This window comes from Maniola jurtina, chromosome 22 (assembly GCF_905333055.1).
Source record: "Maniola jurtina chromosome 22, ilManJurt1.1, whole genome shotgun sequence".
NCBI classification, from domain to species: domain Eukaryota; kingdom Metazoa; phylum Arthropoda; class Insecta; order Lepidoptera; family Nymphalidae; genus Maniola; species Maniola jurtina.
Genome location: NC_060050.1, coordinates 6,468,743 through 6,486,253, shown reverse-complemented (window position 1 = coordinate 6,486,253; position 17,511 = coordinate 6,468,743). Strand labels below are relative to the sequence as shown.

Here is a 17,511-nt window from a genome sequence, read left to right as displayed (position 1 = left end):
TGCTAATATGTGGATTTAGAGCTTCAACTTGACTAATTTTGTGTTTGGTTCCTAATATCATCAGTTTCGTTTTTCCAGGATTGAGATTAAGTGAGTTTGTCTCTGACCAGCTTGCTATATTTTCTAAATCATGACAGATATGTGCCACTGCCTCTGCCGTATCCTGAGGTCGGAATGAGTAATATAGTTGAACATCATCCGCGTAAAAGTGATATTTGCAGTGAGTGATACAACGGACCATGTCTGCTGTGTACAACGCAAATAGGATTGGGCTTAGAATCGATCCTTGCGGCACACCTCTGAGGACGGGTAAAGTCGAGGAGACTAACTGCTTACCATCGTTCTGATTTATGTGAACATATTGCATTCGGTTATCAAAGTAGCTGCTGAACCATTTTATAGCGCTGTTTGAAAAACCGTAATAGGACAGTTTGGATAGAAGGAGTGATGTATCTATGGAGTCAAATGCCCTGGAAAAATCAAGTAATACTAGCATTGTAACCATGCCTTGGTCTTGAGCTGTAAGAATGTTGTCAATTACATCTATAATAGCTGTGGTTAGCATTAAATAATTGTTAGCAAACTTTTAGTCGTAGGTACTCACAAGTAAATAGCAAAACTGCAAAAAAATGATGCTTATGTCTTTATTATTAAAATAACAGGAATAACACATACTTTAACTACGAGTAGGTAACTACTTACTTAACTAAATTCAAAATAACGAAATCATAATTTTCATTTCGGCCTTAGGTATAAACCATGTACCTATAAACTAGTTAAACAATTACACAATCATAGGTACTTTAATCTTTTTTTCTATCTAAATGCATTTATATGTTAGGAAGGTAGGTATTGTTTCGCTTCTTTCAAGGGTACTCGAAGCTTTTAAGCCCATGCCCAAGGCCCAGAAGGCGTCCAGGTGGCTTTCCAAGAAGGTGTCCATCCAGATGGGCGTAAAGCTGCAGCAGCAGCGGTAGCGGCGTGCTGTGCTGCACCAGCTGCACCTGCAGCTCCAGAGCTCTGGATTACTGACAGCTTCAATGCTTCAAGATCTATAGTAAAAAGAAATAGTTTTTAGAAAGCCGTATTAATTAACTCAAAAAAAATATTGTAGGTAGTTAGATAAAAATTGATTTTTATTTCATCTGAGGGTTAGCAAAATAGTAAAATGACGACAATATATAGGCAGTTGGCACTTTCTTTCCACTTTTTATAACGCGAACTGTGATTTTTACCCAAAACAAGATATTTACTTCAAAAAATCATGTTGACCCTTCGCTCTGCAGCGACATGATTGAAGAAAAAATTAACAAACAAACACACTTTTGCAATTATAATAGGGGACTAAATACCGGCACTTTGCAACTTCGCAGCTTGATTTTGAGCAGCGCGTTGGATCGCTCTGGCCGCAGCGGCTTCCCGAGCGGCGGCTATCTTCTGTGCAGCGGCGGCGCGAGCTTTAGCTGCAGCCAGTTGAGCTTGAGCCTGTACTGCGGCTTGAGCAGCTTCGAGGGCTTGTGCTCGAGCAGCTCTTGATGCCTCTTCACTGTTGTACAAAAACATATTATAGAACAAAATTTAGCTTTAACTTAGCTTTAATAGGTCAGTTTAGAGGTTTAAAACTAAATAATTCTGATTTTTGGTATTACTTAGTACAACTTTTAGTATTCTATGCGGAAGGACCGGGGAGTCAAGGATTGTTATCCCAAGAAAACACCAATCAGTGATAGAAGCGTGCACGATCCTTGCAACGAGGAAAATGAGGCGGAAAAAATATTTTAAAACTATAGGTTTTGGTAAAATCCGGCTTGAAGGACCATGTGGAATTTTCGTGATTTTAACCGAAATGTGAGAAATATTAAGCTCATTGGTCTTGATATTGATGCCACAATTTAATATTACAATGAAACACACACTTGTACACACTTATCTCAGGCTCTTCATTTGGTACCATTTGTACCAAATGAAGAGCCTGAACTCTGCAGCTATGAAGTACAAAAGCCAAAAAATCCTTAAGATCAAATAATCGAGCAGATCGATTTGATCCAGGACCTACAGGAACTTGATCGCGACATTTCCTGATTTCCATATTAATTCATTCTACTATATCATCGATCGACGTCACCACCACATACGTTATTCAAAGATTACCTGTTTTCTTACCTCTTGTGAGCAGCAATAGCAGCCTCGGCTTCCTTGGCGCTGGCAGCGCTTTGCTGCTCCAGCGCAGCGTGTCTGACAGCGGCTACTTGCTTCTGAGCTGCCATGACAGCGGAGGCCGCTGCTTTCGCTGCCGCTATAGCGCCAGCTACATCCGAGCTTGTATCTGACGACCAGCCTGCTAAATTATAATTTTTTGTTATTTTTATTGGTAGCCAAAAATTTAAAACCCTTGTTTGATTTGTTTTAGAGATCAAATCAATATAAAATTATGCATAGAACTAGTGATTTCCCGTTGATTTCCGTAAATTTATTTTTTAATTTTTTAAAATTTATTTAGATTTTTAAATACTTATCCTTGATTTTTTTGTAAAAACTCAAGCTTTTAACATTTAGGTGCATCAAGTGGTTTGAGCTGTGCAGTTCCAACAGAGTGGCTGAGTGCTCTGTGCGTCTGGGCTTAGTACCTATAGAATTAACTTACCGAATCGACTGTTCTGAATCGCCCGGCTGGTTATCATAACTATCATCTCAATATAACAGTAAAAACCTTAGAATCAGACCCTAAGCAATGAAAAGTACGATACCTGGGAAGAAACTTGACCAGCCACGGTAGTCTACTTCTATAGTACACTATGTTTATTTACCTGGAGCAGCAGTAACGCCTGTAACCTGCACTAGGCCAGGTATCAGTCCGGATACGTCCCATCCCCCAGCGCTTCTCTTCGCTGGCTGGATTTCAGCTGCACAAGCTACTATAGTTGCCACAAAGAAAGTCTAGAAGATCATAATAGAAGATATTATAATAAATTAGAAAATATTAACTATATTAATAAAAAAAACTATGATATAGGTATGCCTATAATATAGGTACTCAATATTGGCGAAAAGACTAATGTCCCTGCAAACATAAGAAAGTAGTAGAATTAGTGAAAGGAAAGTAAAGAGATTTTTATTGAGTAGGTAGATAAATATAAACTTTTACGAATGGTTTTGAATAAGTATTCAAATAAATCTAGGAGCTAAAGACATGGATAAAGTTTGAAATATGAATTTGGAATTCAAACTCTTATCGAACACGTTATGACCTTTTTTGTTTGCAAAGTTCATTATTGCGCATGAGGTATCTCTTTTTTCTCAATCTGTGGGTATCTCACTATTTTTTTTAGATAGAATTACTGATTACTGTGGAATAATGAAGGCAGGTTTACGAATAATAATAATTCGTAGAGGTGTAATCACACTTAATTAAGTTTTTGATAGAACGGCTATAAGTGCTTTTAGTTTTATTCCTCGGAGTAAATTATGACTAGGCGTAAAGAATAAAATAAATTTACCAAAAGTTTTGAAGACATTTTTGTGTTTTTCACTTGTTATTTTTTTGATTTCAGAAAACTGTATGATGGTTGGATGAAACGCCAGCTATGTTTTATACTTTTGTATGCGGAAGTAAGTACTAAGGCACCATGTATCTACCTAGAACTAGAAAGGTATCGTCAGGAGCTGGCTTACATGATTTAATTGACCAGAAAATACGTAATTTCAAAAGACAATCAGTCCAAACCAAAGTACCTACTCATAGCTACAGCTTATTCGTAGACTTTTACTTCCTTTAAAACCTCTAAATACAGACAGAGAGAGGCAAAACTAATAAATCTAAGTACCTAGAACTCTTATTATTGAGGTAGGTACTTTGAAATCCTTGTTTTGTTTTTCAAAATAGTAGATATCTACTAGGTACGTAAAAGTATGTACTTAGGAGGTACTTGCGTTGACTAGTTGTATGACAACTTAAATCTATTGGAACTCTTTAATTTTCCGGGATAAAAAAGTAGCCTCTTTCCAACCTCGGGATGTAACCTAACTTTAACCTTTCATCAAAACCGGTTAAACTTTCGGGCCGTGAAAAGCTAGCAAACAGATAGACACACTTTCGCATTGATAGTCGGGAAGTATGGATTTAGAATGAGTTTGAGGTCATTATAATATACACTCGTGCTTATAGGTACAATAGTTCAATAACATTCCTCCTTTGCGCAATCGGGTAAAAATTGATTGGTGCCGTGGGCATCACGTCTGCGCCGTTGCCTAGGCAACCGGAGATGAGGCTCCATCTGCCGAAGATTTGCCGTTACAGCCTCCAAAGGGCTTACGTAACAATGTTTTTTTAAGTGGTAAATAGACTAGAATTTATTTTAAACGAAGAAAATATTAAAGAAGTAGAAAAGTGATGTTGTAGCTCAGTAAGTATGGATGGAAGAATTAAAGTTTTAAGGATCTAATTTAAAGTGTCTATTTAATGTGTAGGTAAATAATAAAATTCAAGGACCAAGGTAGGTCCTGTATAGGACAGATACTTTACTTCCATTATAAGTGATTTGATTGATCCATGTTTTATAGAATAGGTAGGCAATAAGTACCTACGTAACGTTGCTCTAAAATATTTTTCGCTAAACCTTAGTCTTTCAAATCTAACTCCTCACAAATTTATATAGATAGGTACCTATTCTTCTAGACGTAGCTATTCAGACAGATCCTTAATTTTTTTGAAAATCCAATTGCTTAATATATATTTAAGTACCCACCTATGGATATTTTAACAGAAGCATGATTTGGGCTCGCCTACTCGTAGTAGCGGTCTGCTGTCATATAGTCTCATCAGCAGAGACGGACCGACGTCGGGTCACCAATCCGACTTACTACAACGTAGGTGGTGTTCTATCCAGCAATGAGTCTGTCGCGTTCTTCAAGGACACCATATCGGTAAATATTCCCACCAAAATTACCCACTGTCTTTAAATATACCCACACTTCATACAAAGGTGAACATATTACTAGTCATTTAGTTATGGTGTCATCAATCAGCATTATCCTGACTGACTCATCGTCAGCTCACTACTGAGTACTGAGCACTGGTCTCATCTCGGAATGAGCAGGGTTTGGCCATAGCCTACCATGCTGACCAAGTGCGGATTGGCATACTTCACAGTTCACACACCTTATGGAGAAAATGTTATGGAGAACTCTCAGGCATGTCGGCGCTGTTTTCATTCACCCATATATAAGTAGGTACCTAGTAAATGATGGGTATTTAATTTCTCAAAACGCACAAAACTCTGAAAATTAGAAGTGCGTGCCCGGGATCAAACTTTGGACTCCCGATTAGGAGTACAAAGTCTTGACCACAAGGCTATCATCGCTTTAGTAATGGTATATGGACAGGTAAATTAATATCTTACCATGATTATGGTCTAGCGTAATTATTATTGCAAAAAATGTTCACAGTATGGTCATTAGTGAGAACAATGTTTTTGAAGAACTTATTGAATTTTTTTTAGAATCTCAACTTTAAAGACAAATACGTACCCCGAGGGGTCACGTATCATGACTACTCAATATTAATGGACCCAAATCCAATAAAGACCGCGATGAATGTCTGCAAAGATCTTATTGGACATAGAGTAAGTTTATTTCCCTTGGTCTCATTTTTTGTTTAAATTTTGTTTTTAGAAAAAATATATATTAGTCATTTTTTTAAATCATGACTAACATTCCCATTTCCCCTCCAACTAAGCGTAAAGCTTGTGCTAGGAGTGGGTACGACAATAGTGCAACGGGTGGGATTTGAACCGCCAACCTTTCGGATTTGAATCCGCTCCTATAACCGTTGAGCTATTGAGACTATCTCTATAATTTCAAGCCAATACAACCATTATTACATTGTAGATTATCCAAATTAAATATTGCAGGTGTATGCTGTAGTGGTATCACACCCACTCACTGGAGATCTTTCTCCAGCAGCTGTATCTTACACCAGCGGGTTTTACCACATTCCAGTTATAGGTATATCTTCCAGAGATTCTGCCTTCTCTGACAAGAATATTCACGTGTCATTCTTGAGGACTGTTCCACCTTACTCGCACCAGGCCGATGTTTGGGTGGACGTGCTAAGACACTTCAACTATATGAAGGTCATCGTCATACACAGCTCTGATACAGATGGTAGAGCCATTTTGGGAAGGTACCAACAAAAATCATTTATTAATTTGACTATGACAAGACTACGATACGACTACGACAGGACTGCGATACGACTACGACAGGACTCGACAAGGTGACTGCAGGATTACGACAGATCTATGACAAGGGTACGAGTTGTCATACAAGACTACGATAAAAATACGACAGGACGACGAAAAAATCAAGATGTTAGTACCGTCGACAAGCTAGTTACATGGGGTACATGGGGTAGGGCAAGGAAGGATGTGATGGCCCAAATATGATGATACCGAATAATACGAATAAGCACGTCATAGTATCATTTTATAAACTCAATCATACTGTTTTTTTAGATTCCAAACTACATCTCAAAGCATCGACGAAGATGTCGACCGTAAGGTGATGGTTGAGCAAGTGATTGAATTTGAACCGGGCTTGGAGTCCTTTATTGACAAACTAATGGATATGAAGACGGCGCAAGCTAGAGTATTCCTTATGTATGCTAGGTGTGTATAACATTTTTATATTTCTTACCAAAAAAATGTGAAACAAGTATCAGGATTAATTAAAGCAATGAATTTATGGATAATTGTTCCAGCACAACCGATGCAGACATTATATTTCGCGATGCATCCTACTTGAACATGACAACAACAGGCTATGTATGGATAGTGACAGAGCAAGCGTTGGATCCTGCCAATGCTCCAGAAGGTCTTCTAGGTTTACGACTCGTCAATGCTACCAATGAGCACGCTCATATTCAAGACTCTATGTACGTTATTCTTAATCATCTATTGTTGGTCTAGAGCCAAGGCATTATAAAAAATGAAGTCCTATCAATGTTCCTAGGCCCTAGAAACGTTGGATAGGACTTCATTTTTTATAATATGGAAGAACAAAGCAGTTAAAACTCTGAAATAAAATATACAAGGAACAAAGGTTAATTTGCTACGATGCGCCAAATCAGTTTTTTTTGCAATCGTGCATTGTAAGGTCACACTCTACATCTCCTGAAGACACTCCTGTTCGGAGTGTTCCGTGTTTTGAAGGATTTGTGTGGTGGTGAGTCTTGCTTGCTTGGTGGCTTGCTTTTTCTATATGTTTAGCAGTGGCAGGGTGGGTGGTGCAGATCGAATGCTGTACGCTGTACCATGCAGATTAGTCTATTTGGGCGGATTATTGCAAATTAATTAATTAATTGTTCTCTATACATCATAAGGAACATCATCATAATCACTTTCGCAAAGTAACGCAGGCTTCTTTCGAATTCTGAAATGAGTATATCTTTATACTTTAACGTTAGTACTTATTTTACGAGACCAGATACCAGACATAAGCTATTATTTCCTTGGTCTTTTAGTTACGTCCTTGCATCGGCTATCCGTGATATGAACACCTCAGAGGAAATTTACGCTCCACCGTCAGATTGTGATAACTCAGGCTCTATCTGGACCACTGGGCGCCTTCTGTTTGACTACATTCGGAAGCAGAAATTGGAAAACGGAGCCACAGGACATGTTGCATTCGATGATCATGGAGATAGAGTGCATGCGGAGTATGATATGGTGAATGTGAGGGCACAGGGCGAACATGTTGCCGTTGGGAAATACTTTTATTCCAAAGTAAGTAGCTACTTCTTCTGGAAATATTCTCCGTCTAGTATTATCCGTATAAACTAAACTAGAGGATAGGCCCGCTACTTCGTCCGCGTGGATTTAGATTTTTATACTACTAACTAGAACTGTTTGATTTTCCGGGATAAAATTTATTTCGATTACAGGGACGCAAGCTACCTACTTCGGTACCAAACATACAAATCGGTCAAGTGGATGGGTCTTTACGAATCCCGCGGGGACTCTTTGATTTTCCAGGATGAAAGTAGCCTGTGTTCGTCCCCAGGATATAAGTACCACTCTGTACCAAATTTCGTCAGAATCGGTTACACTGTTGGGCCGTGAAAAGGTAGCAGACAGATAGACACACTTTCGCATTTATAATATTAGTATGGAAGTATGGATAGTATAGTAGTAGTAGTAGATACCAAAACCGTGTGATCACGATTGCCTAAAAATCTTAACCATGATTACAGGAAACACAAAAGATGCGCCTAGAACTTAAAGAACATGAAATCATTTGGATGGGAAGAAGCCCTTCAAAGCCGGAAGGTTTCATGATACCAACTCATCTCAAGGTAAAATTAGATAAGTAACTACTTGTCTACTGAAAAACGTATCGTTCAATTCAAAGTGTATTTTATGTATCTTAAATTAAATGTGTACCTATAAAGCAATTTTTTTCTTATCGAGGTTTTGACAATTGAAGAGAAGCCATTTGTGTATGCTCGCAAAGTTGACGATGAAACTGAGTGCAACTCTGCAGAAGAAATCTTGTGTCCACATTACAATGCCAGTGAGGATACCGGTAGGTACCTACCTACTTCAATTTTTTTTTATACATGATACTTGGTAGTTTTATTTTACAAAAATTCACCCAAGTACTATCATATTTTGTGATTTCTACAACCCTTTGATTCATTCTAAAGATCAACAAATGTGGACTTTTACTTGATGCAGGATCGATTAGTGGTTATCTAACACACTTTCAACATTTCCAGACCAATTGTACTGTTGCAAAGGCTTTTGTATGGATCTCTTAAAAGAATTAGCGAAAGCGATCAACTTCACCTACTCGTTAGCCCTTTCGCCGGATGGGCAGTTCGGAAATTACATAATACGTAATTTATCGCATCCGGGGGCTAAGAAAGAATGGACTGGACTCATAGGTAAGAAAATATTATGCAGCGTGTAGAGCAATGACTTTTTGGTAGTAAATAAAAAAACGGCCAAGTGCGAGTCAGACTCGCTCACCGAGGGTTCCGTACTAGGGTATTTTTTCCGATATTTTGCACGATAAATCAAAAACTATTATGCTTAAAAATAAATAAAAATCTGTTTTAGAATGTAAAAATAAAGCCCTTTCATATTATGATACCCCACTTGGTATAGTGTCTTACTTTGAAAATTGAAACACATTTTAATTTTTTTTTTAATCATGTAATAACCACAAATTCAGGGTTTTCGGATTTATTCCTTTACTTGTGCTATAAGAGCTACGTACCTGCCAAATTTTATGATTCTAGGTCAACGGGAAGTTCCCTATAGGTTTTCTGGACAGACGAACAGACGGACAGACAGACAACAGACAGACATGAAAGTGATTCTGTAAGGGTTCCGTTTTTCCGTTTGACGTACGGAACTCTAATAAAAATTATTTAGATTTTGGTATCATTTTGTAGGCGAGTTGGTATACGAACGAGCCGACATGATTGTAGCTCCACTGACGATAAATCCGGAGCGAGCTGAATTTATTGACTTTAGCAAGCCTTTTAAATATCAAGGCATCACTATTTTGGAGAAAAAGGTACCTACTACTCATATGTAATTAAGTTTAGTATATTTTTATAAAATGTGCCTATTGAAATGCTAATGAAATTGTTATCTATTTGAACAGCCATCACGTTCTTCTACGCTAGTATCGTTCTTGCAACCGTTTTCCAACACATTGTGGATATTAGTAATGGTGTCCGTCCACGTGGTGGCGCTGGTGTTGTATCTTCTAGATCGATTCTCACCATTCGGAAGATTTAAGCTGGCTAATATCGATGGCACTGAAGAAGATGCTTTGAATCTGTCCAGCGCTATATGGTTCGCATGGGGCGTGCTATTGAACAGCGGAATTGGGGAAGGTACAATCCTCCATACAATATTATAGTTAAATGCGAAAGTGTCTGTCTGTCTGTCTGCTAGCTTTTCACGGGCCAACAGTTTAACAGATTCTGATGAAGTTTAGAGTTAGCTTACATCCCGGGAAAGGAGATATAGACTACTTTTTATCCCGAAAAATAGGAGTTCCCACGGGATTTGTCAAAAACCAGAACCCACGCGAACGAAGTTACGGGCATCATATAGTATTGTATAATAATAATAAGTTAGCATTTTGTAGGACAGGTTTCGTAAAACGTTTTGCTCGTGTTTAGCGACCAATGCAAAACTGTCTCGAATTGAACGCCAATTCAAAATTTGATGGCGCCAAGATGGCGCCCAATATGGGACCCTTCTTTGGCGCCAATTATTATAGTTTGTGTGTTTTCCTAAAAAAGAAATATAAGTAATTATAGAGATAGTATTTACGTTATGAGAATATCATACTTATTGATTCTTGGCCACCTAATCCAGTAATTTTATATGATGTAGTTAATTTATGCAAGACGACCAGCAACTATAATCTTAATCACAGATAAATGAGTTGTATCATTATTTACTATTTAGACCCTACGACATATTTTGTAGACTTATTTTATTATTTTATTGTAGTTACTATACCGATCAAACTTTCGTTAGCGCTTTTATAAGTCTAAATCGAAGAATAAATAAATAAAAATATACAAAGGAATAAATTACTCCGACATCAATGAACATAATACATATTATTTTAAATTTTAAGGTACTCCTAGAAGTTTTTCAGCTCGTGTGCTTGGGATGGTGTGGGCTGGATTTGCTATGATTATTGTAGCGTCATACACAGCCAACCTGGCAGCGTTTTTGGTTCTCGAGAGGCCAAAGACAAAACTCACAGGCATCAATGATGCCAGAGTAAGTAAAATATTTAATTTAACAGTTCCAATAACGCTTGATAGTTTGAATGTTCCATTTAGGTACATAATATTATTACCTATGACATTTTACTATATGACGTTCATTACAGCTTCGCAATACGATGGAAAATCTCACGTGTGCAACGGTTAAGGGATCCGCTGTAGACATGTATTTTCGGAGACAAGTTGAACTTTCGAATATGTATCGTACTATGGAGGCTAATAATTATGACAACGCAGAGCAAGCTATTCAGGATGTTAAAAATGGGTAAAGCATTTTAAATACTAGGTACCTTAAAATAACATTAAGAGCGGTTACGCACTCATCCGATCCGAATCCGTGAAAATACGGATACACATAACAAACTCGGGCCGAATTCGGATATTGCTTACGCACTGATCCGATCTCTGATCTAAATCCAAGCTATTCAGTTGACATCTTTGACATATCTACGTCATGACTCATGATAATTATGTCCGATTTAAATCCGAAGCACATCCGAGATATTTTTCCCGGATGACGAACAGAACTCGGATGACGGAAGTCGGATCTAGTGTGTAAGTTACACAATTTGTATTCTCGTGGATCGATCCTAAAGTTTTTTATCTTCTAAAAATCTCTATGCAGGAAGTTGATGGCTTTTATTTGGGACTCTTCAAGACTCGAGTTTGAAGCGGCTCAAGATTGTGAACTAGTGACAGCAGGCGAACTTTTTGGTCGATCTGGGTATGGCGTAGGCTTACAAAAAGGATCTCCATGGTCTGATTTGGTTACGCTTGCTATATTAGATTTTCATGAAAGTAAGTTCCTGAACATAGGTAGTTTCCAATGACTCCTTAGCATAACAATCTCCATAACAATTTTAAATTCTTGCAGGTGGTATAATGGAAGGATTGGATAATAAATGGATTCTTCGTAACAATATGCTTAATTGCGAGGAGAATGAGAAAACACCGAACACTTTAGGCTTGAAAAACATGGCAGGAGTGTTCATTCTGGTTTTAGCTGGCATCATTGGGGGTATTGTTCTCATCGTGATTGAGGTGGTGTACAAACGTCACCAGATCCGAAAGCAGAAGAAGATGGAGATCGCGCGCCACGCGGCCGACAGATGGCGCGGTGCTGTTGAGGTAAACCGAGCAAAACTAGACGCCGTGGACCACATCGACATCAAACATCAAATCGAGACCAAAATGTAAAACGACCCGCGCCCTCCCTTTCATTCATTTACAAATATTGTTAAAGACCAATATTCACATAAATAAATATATTTCACGTTCATTTTAGATGCGTAATTTCGTAGTTGCCCCTACCGGATTATCATCGTGGTTGTAAGTAGACATGTGTTTTTGTAATACTAGTCATTTGTTTTGTATCTAATTAGACGAATTTTTACAGAAACGGAAATCGTTACGGGCGTCTATTTTGCCATCACAACGACGTGCAAAATCGAATGGGGTGAAAGAAACGGGAAGTATCAGTCTGGCTGTGGACAGGGGTGTGCGGCGCCGCGACGAGCCACGAGTGCCACGCTACATGCCCGCGTACACACCTGATGTGTCACATCTCGTTGTTTAAATGTTATTTAGTAATTACTTAATTAACCGCAAATTACTGCAGGCAATACATAGCCTATATAGGCAGGTGGAACATAGGGCAGCAAAAGAATCAATTCCCTTTGGTTATCTACTGCCTTATCCATGGAAGATCCACTCTTTTTAATAATATAATTATTAGTCCACCTTAGGCCTCTTCGAGGTTTTAGTCGGACGACTTAAGTCCTGCAGGGGGCTATCATTGTGTCTCAAGTTGTACGCCTATCTACGAGTAGTTACGTAGTTATAACGCTGCGCGGTAGTTTGAATCAGTAGGTAGATCCTACCATTTTTCTTACAAAATACCATATAAAATATGTATACCTACTTACGACTTACTTTCGAGTTCCAAATATAAAAATTGATTTTCTGAAGTGGACTTTCGTACTAAATAATTATTAAGTAAGTAGGTATGTATATTAGGTAAAATTTGGTTTTCAAATCAAAGGATAATTTTACAAATTTAAACAAAAATAATGTATTATATAGGTACTTATGTGTACCTACCCTACCTAATTTTGGTAAATCCAAAAAACTAAAATAAGAATATTTTTTCATATTTTTATTGGATTTTTTATAAAATATTCTGTAGCTTATATTCAGCAGAATTGTAATTATTAGTCTGAGGAATTATTTACGCACGTTTTTTGTACCTAGGTACCTACTCGTTATTGAATATGTACAAAGTAGGTAAATACCCTACTCATTTGTATTACTACTAGCTTAATAATTTTTAAACAAGTGATGTGAATTTAATAGGTAAGTATTTTAAAACACCAAATAACAACGAGAAAATAAATTAACATTAATGAAATTTTTTGTTTCAATAATTAAGTATTTTAATTTTTGAATTAGGTAAATCAAACTCATTTTCAATGACTCAAACGTAGATGATAAGTATAGGGATATTCCGATACTAATAAATACTAGTAGGTACTCGATACTTTTGATTCGATACCAAGTATTTATTGTATCGAATCAATTTTGCGATACATAATCGGTATCGAAACAAAAATACTTGGTATCGAATCGAATCAGCAAACGCATCATACAGAACTAAGAGAGCAAAAACGAGGCAAAAACAGTCAGCTAATCAGGTTACCGAGTTACCGGTATTCGTCGCGTGGCGGCGTGAGTGACGCGTTGTCTCGCGCTGGGCTAGCCGAATTCGTCCGACTTCAGCCGAGCCCGCCCGAGCCGAAAGCGAGAGAAGAAAACACCCGCACCCGCTCGCAAATCATCTCGCCATTCCGCCATTGTGAAAGTGTTAAGTGATTGTTTACAAGTAATTTTATTAATTGTAATCATCAAATTCATCGGTTTATTCCAATGTTATCATGGCACCACCAAAATCTATAATATGGACACATTTTACCAAAACAAACGAAACAATTGCAAAATGTAAACAGTGTTTTAAGTCTGTGAAGTATTGTGGGAATACGTCGAATTTATTCAAGCATTCTAAAACTCATGGAATTTCTGTGGACAAAGGCAAATTACAGAAAAAAGAAAATAATAAGTCCAACGAAAGGTAGGATTCTAAACTTTTCTTTTTTTTTGCGATTGCTTTCCTAAGATGTTAAATAAAAAATCCTACCTACTCCTACCTATTTTATTTGTATAAAAAATAGTTTTGCAGCAGTGGTACTGTGATTGTCTTGTCTATATATTAATAATATATGAATAATAATTGATGACCGGTGATGAGATATTTCCTTTGTATAAATACGATTTAAACAATTTAAGGTTATGTGTTTGTTTTTGTTAGTGTAATAGTGTTGTTAAATGGCGGTAGTGTTGGAGTTGGTATTATCGATACTTTGAAGATTATCGATCTATCAAGTGTTAATTTTTGTTATTATGTTTCAGTTCAAAAAATACAATAGTGTTGGCCAACTCAAGGCATTTAATGGAAGATGATCAACCCCAAGCATCAACATCGAAAATTTCAGAAGATCGTGATGATTGCTCTAGTGTAACCACATTAACAAGTATGGACTCGGAGACTGCAAGGGAGCTATGTCTGAGCAATTCAATAAAGAATGCGTTTGAACGAATTTCATCTAATAAAGGTAAATAAATAGATATTTAATTAAATATTAGCAAAATAATATTAATACATATAGAATTAGTGTTAAAGAAAAATATATAAATATTTAATTTAATATTACATGTATTAAAATTGAGTTTTATTTTTAGCTGGTGGTACGAAGTATAACAGAATTGTTCAAGCATTGATATTTTTTATCTGTCAAGATATGCGTCCATTTAATATAGTTGAAGGTGAAGGCTTTTTACGACTTGTAAAAGAACTGGAGCCTACTTTTAAAGTTCCTGGCGCAAAGTATTTAAAGAAAATGACTACCGAAAAGTACGAAGCTTGTATAACTATTTGTAAGTCCAAATTATCCAAGATAGACAATTTCTGTTTAACGCTGGACATATGGACAGAGACAATGAATGAAGTAGGATTCATGGGCGTCACCATACATTTTGTAGAAAATGGTCAAATGTGTATGTATTATCTTGCAACTCGTGCATTAAGAGAGCGACATACAGCTGAATACATATCGGAAAACCTGCTGGATATTTTGAAAAAATGGAATATTCCACTTACCAAAATTCGTGCTGCTGTATCAGATAATGCCAGTTCAATGTTGGCTGCCATACGAATGTCTTTAGGCGAAAAAAAACATTTACCGTGTTTTGCCCATACTATTAACCTTGTAGTTGAAGAGGCACTAAAGTTGCCCAGTGTTAAATCAGCTGTTATAAAAGTACGAGAAATTGTTAATTGGATAAAAAATAGTGTTGTGCAGTCGGATAAGCTACGAAAAATCCAAATGCGTAATAATGTTTCGGCAGGATCAGTTTTAAAACTTATTGCAGATGTAAGAACTAGGTGGAACTCAACTTTTTTTATGTTAGAGCGATTTCTAAAGTTAAGAATAGTAATATCAGAAATTGTAATTGAGAGTGTAGTGGCTCCAAATTTGCCAAGTGCAGTGGAAATGGAAACCTTGAATGAGCTTACAACTGTATTAAAGCCTTTTGAATATGTAACAAGAGAATCATCGGGCCAAAAGTATGTAACAATCTCCAAAATTATACCAATGCTTAATTGCTTAACTACAGAACTGAATAGTATCACTCCAAACTCCGCTATCGTTAAAGAATGTAAGGATGTTTTATTGAGAGAGCTGAAAAGGAGGTATGGGATGATTGAATTAAACGATCATGCAGCCATTGCAACAATTCTAGACCCAAGGTTTAAAAATCTGCATTTCCAAGACCCCTCTGCATGCGGAAGAGCTATTCAAAAACTTAGAACCATGGTTGTCGGACAACTAAGTAGCCCAAGTGAGTCAGAAGATGATGTCTCATCTACTGCACCACCTGAATACGATTTTTGGAAACATCATAAAGAGTTAGCACATGGGCACAAGAAGAAAAAAAAATCTCATCAGGGAGATGAAGTTTCTCTTTATTTATCAAATCCAGTAGTTTCTCTTAAAAGCAACCCATTTGCAGAATGGGATGACATGAAGTTGGTGTTTCCTTGTCTGTACAAGTATGCACAGCAATATTTAATTGTTGTTGCAACATCAGTTCCTAGCGAGTGCCTTTTTTCCAAAGCCGGTGCAACAATGACACAAACAAGAAACAGATTGTCTTCTAAATACCTTGAACAGTTACTGTTTTTGGGCAATCTTAATGCTGAAGAGTTTTTTGTTTAAATTATAATAAGCCTAATAAACATTTATAATAAATAAATCGTTTTTTTCGTCTCAATTTTCTTTAAATTATTATCCTTCAACGTTCATTGATAGCACCCTCAAAATAATAAAATAAAAGTTCCAAAAAGTATCGATATCAGTAAGTATCGATACTTGAGGAGTACTTATTTGTATAGTATCGAAAAAAGATTTGAGTATTATCGAAATGAGTAAGTATCGATACTTAGGTGGTATCGGAAAATCCCTAGATAAGTACTGTTACTTTTTACGTAGGTATACTTTGATTACGATTGATCTTCTAAAATCGTATCGGCAGGTGTATGAACTGCTTATAGTTTCGGATGTTAACTTGTCTATGGTCTTATGACCCAGAAACGTCAACTTGATTTTGGAGCATCAGTGTTTCTATTTTTAGGGACTTTCACCTTTTATTAGGGCCAAATGACTACCTACCTATATCAGTACCGGCTTGGGGGTTTAAGCGTCATGATCAACCCATCGTCAGCCCACTACTAAGCACGGCTCCCCTTGCTGAATTAGAGTTTGACCATAAACTGCCACGCTGGTCCAGTGCAGATTGGCCATGGCAGACACGCTATAATAACTAGTTACCTAGGTACCTATTATTATTTTATGATTACTAATTTGCTAGATATTCATTATTCGCATGAGACATAGGTAATTATTATAAATTGAAAATGGAAGGGTATTATGATCAAACGGTTTCTTAATCATAAGATCCAAAATTAATCATGACATCATACAATTAAAAACGTGAAATGATGCTGTTCTTGATTAAACGAACTTAATAAAAGGTATTTGTAAGTGAAGTTTTATCATAATTATACGAAGGCTTTGTCCAAAGACAAAGAAATCAGCATGTATAAAAAAGGAAAAGCTGACTGATTGATCTATCAACGCACAGCTCCAACTACAGATCGGGCTGAAATTCGGCATGCAGATAGCTATTATGACGTAGACATCCGCTAAGAAAGGATTTTTGAAAATTCAACCCCTTAGGGGGTAAAATGGGGCTTTGAAATTTGTGTAGTCAACGCGGATGAAGTCGCGAGAATAAGCTAGTTTAATCATTTAAGCATCTTAAATCAGGGTATTTAGATTTTTTAGAGTAATAATAATTTAGGGCGAATTCCTATAGAAACTATGGTAAAACCAAGATCGTGAGTGGAAACACTGATTGACATCAACTCGCCTTACCACGTCTACCACAAGAACGTTGGGACTTCGTGTGTATTGGTGTTAGCTGGCGGGCGTGCTCTGCCTTTTTGGAGTTTTTTTTTTTGTTAAAACTGACTGGAAAGCGCGGGGGGTACCGTGCGTGTGTCGGCGAGCGCCGGCACAGAC

The 17,511-nt window shown here is 37.1% G+C and overlaps 3 protein-coding genes across 5 annotated transcripts; 2 read left to right on the top strand and 1 right to left on the bottom strand.

Moving 5' to 3' along the window:
• Positions 1–640: 640 nt before the first annotated feature.
• On the bottom strand, positions 641–3,592 carry LOC123876940 (flagellar radial spoke protein 2-like). The gene is made up of 5 exons (XM_045923366.1): positions 3,498–3,592; positions 2,808–2,937; positions 2,164–2,341; positions 1,353–1,546; positions 641–1,052 (listed from the first exon to the last, which is right to left on the bottom strand). The coding sequence occupies exons 1-5, from the start codon at positions 3,513–3,515 to the stop codon at positions 886–888; spliced, it is 687 nt and encodes a 228-aa protein (XP_045779322.1). The 5' UTR covers positions 3,516–3,592; the 3' UTR covers positions 641–885.
• On the top strand, positions 3,524–12,927 carry LOC123876933 (glutamate [NMDA] receptor subunit 1). Of its 3 annotated transcripts, none has more exons than XM_045923359.1 (18): positions 3,524–3,609; positions 4,764–4,923; positions 5,499–5,621; positions 5,910–6,181; positions 6,513–6,665; positions 6,758–6,931; positions 7,520–7,781; positions 8,249–8,350; positions 8,466–8,580; positions 8,774–8,941; positions 9,455–9,579; positions 9,670–9,904; positions 10,663–10,811; positions 10,924–11,081; positions 11,442–11,614; positions 11,691–12,009; positions 12,102–12,145; positions 12,213–12,350. In XM_045923359.1, exons 1-17 carry the CDS (start codon positions 3,602–3,604, stop codon positions 12,115–12,117), a joined length of 2,712 nt encoding a protein of 903 aa, XP_045779315.1. In that variant the 5' UTR covers positions 3,524–3,601; the 3' UTR covers positions 12,118–12,145; positions 12,213–12,350. The 3 variants fall into 3 exon arrangements, with proteins under 3 accessions (XP_045779315.1, XP_045779313.1, XP_045779314.1); XM_045923358.1 differs by lacking the exon at positions 12,102–12,145 and adding an exon at positions 4,166–4,403 and having other exon boundaries at positions 3,550–3,609; positions 11,691–11,944; positions 12,213–12,927; XM_045923357.1 differs by lacking the exon at positions 12,102–12,145 and having other exon boundaries at positions 11,691–11,944; positions 12,213–12,927.
• Positions 12,928–13,305: 378 nt separating this feature from the next.
• Positions 13,306–16,258, top strand: LOC123876934 (E3 SUMO-protein ligase ZBED1-like). Its single transcript, XM_045923360.1, has 3 exons — positions 13,306–13,940; positions 14,279–14,481; positions 14,609–16,258. The coding sequence occupies exons 1-3, from the start codon at positions 13,747–13,749 to the stop codon at positions 16,144–16,146; spliced, it is 1,935 nt and encodes a 644-aa protein (XP_045779316.1). The 5' UTR covers positions 13,306–13,746; the 3' UTR covers positions 16,147–16,258.
• Positions 16,259–17,511: the final 1,253 nt, after the last annotated feature.

Coding starts and splice junctions, on each gene's coding strand:
- LOC123876940 (XM_045923366.1), bottom strand. Junction 1,547..2,163: donor GCTATTGCTGCTCACAAGAG/GTAAGAAAACAG, acceptor TTTGTACAACAG/TGAAGAGGCATCAAGAGCTG. Junction 1,053..1,352: donor TGCGAAGTTGCAAAGTGCCG/GTATTTAGTCCC, acceptor TTTTTACTATAG/ATCTTGAAGCATTGAAGCTG.
- LOC123876933 (XM_045923357.1), top strand. Junction 6,182..6,512: donor GGTAGAGCCATTTTGGGAAG/GTACCAACAAAA, acceptor CTGTTTTTTTAG/ATTCCAAACTACATCTCAAA. Junction 11,615..11,690: donor TATATTAGATTTTCATGAAA/GTAAGTTCCTGA, acceptor AAATTCTTGCAG/GTGGTATAATGGAAGGATTG.
- LOC123876934 (XM_045923360.1), top strand. CDS start 13,747: ATGGCACCACCAAAATCTATAATATGGACACATTTTACCAAAACAAAC. Junction 13,941..14,278: donor AATAATAAGTCCAACGAAAG/GTAGGATTCTAA, acceptor ATTATGTTTCAG/TTCAAAAAATACAATAGTGT. Junction 14,482..14,608: donor ACGAATTTCATCTAATAAAG/GTAAATAAATAG, acceptor TTTTATTTTTAG/CTGGTGGTACGAAGTATAAC.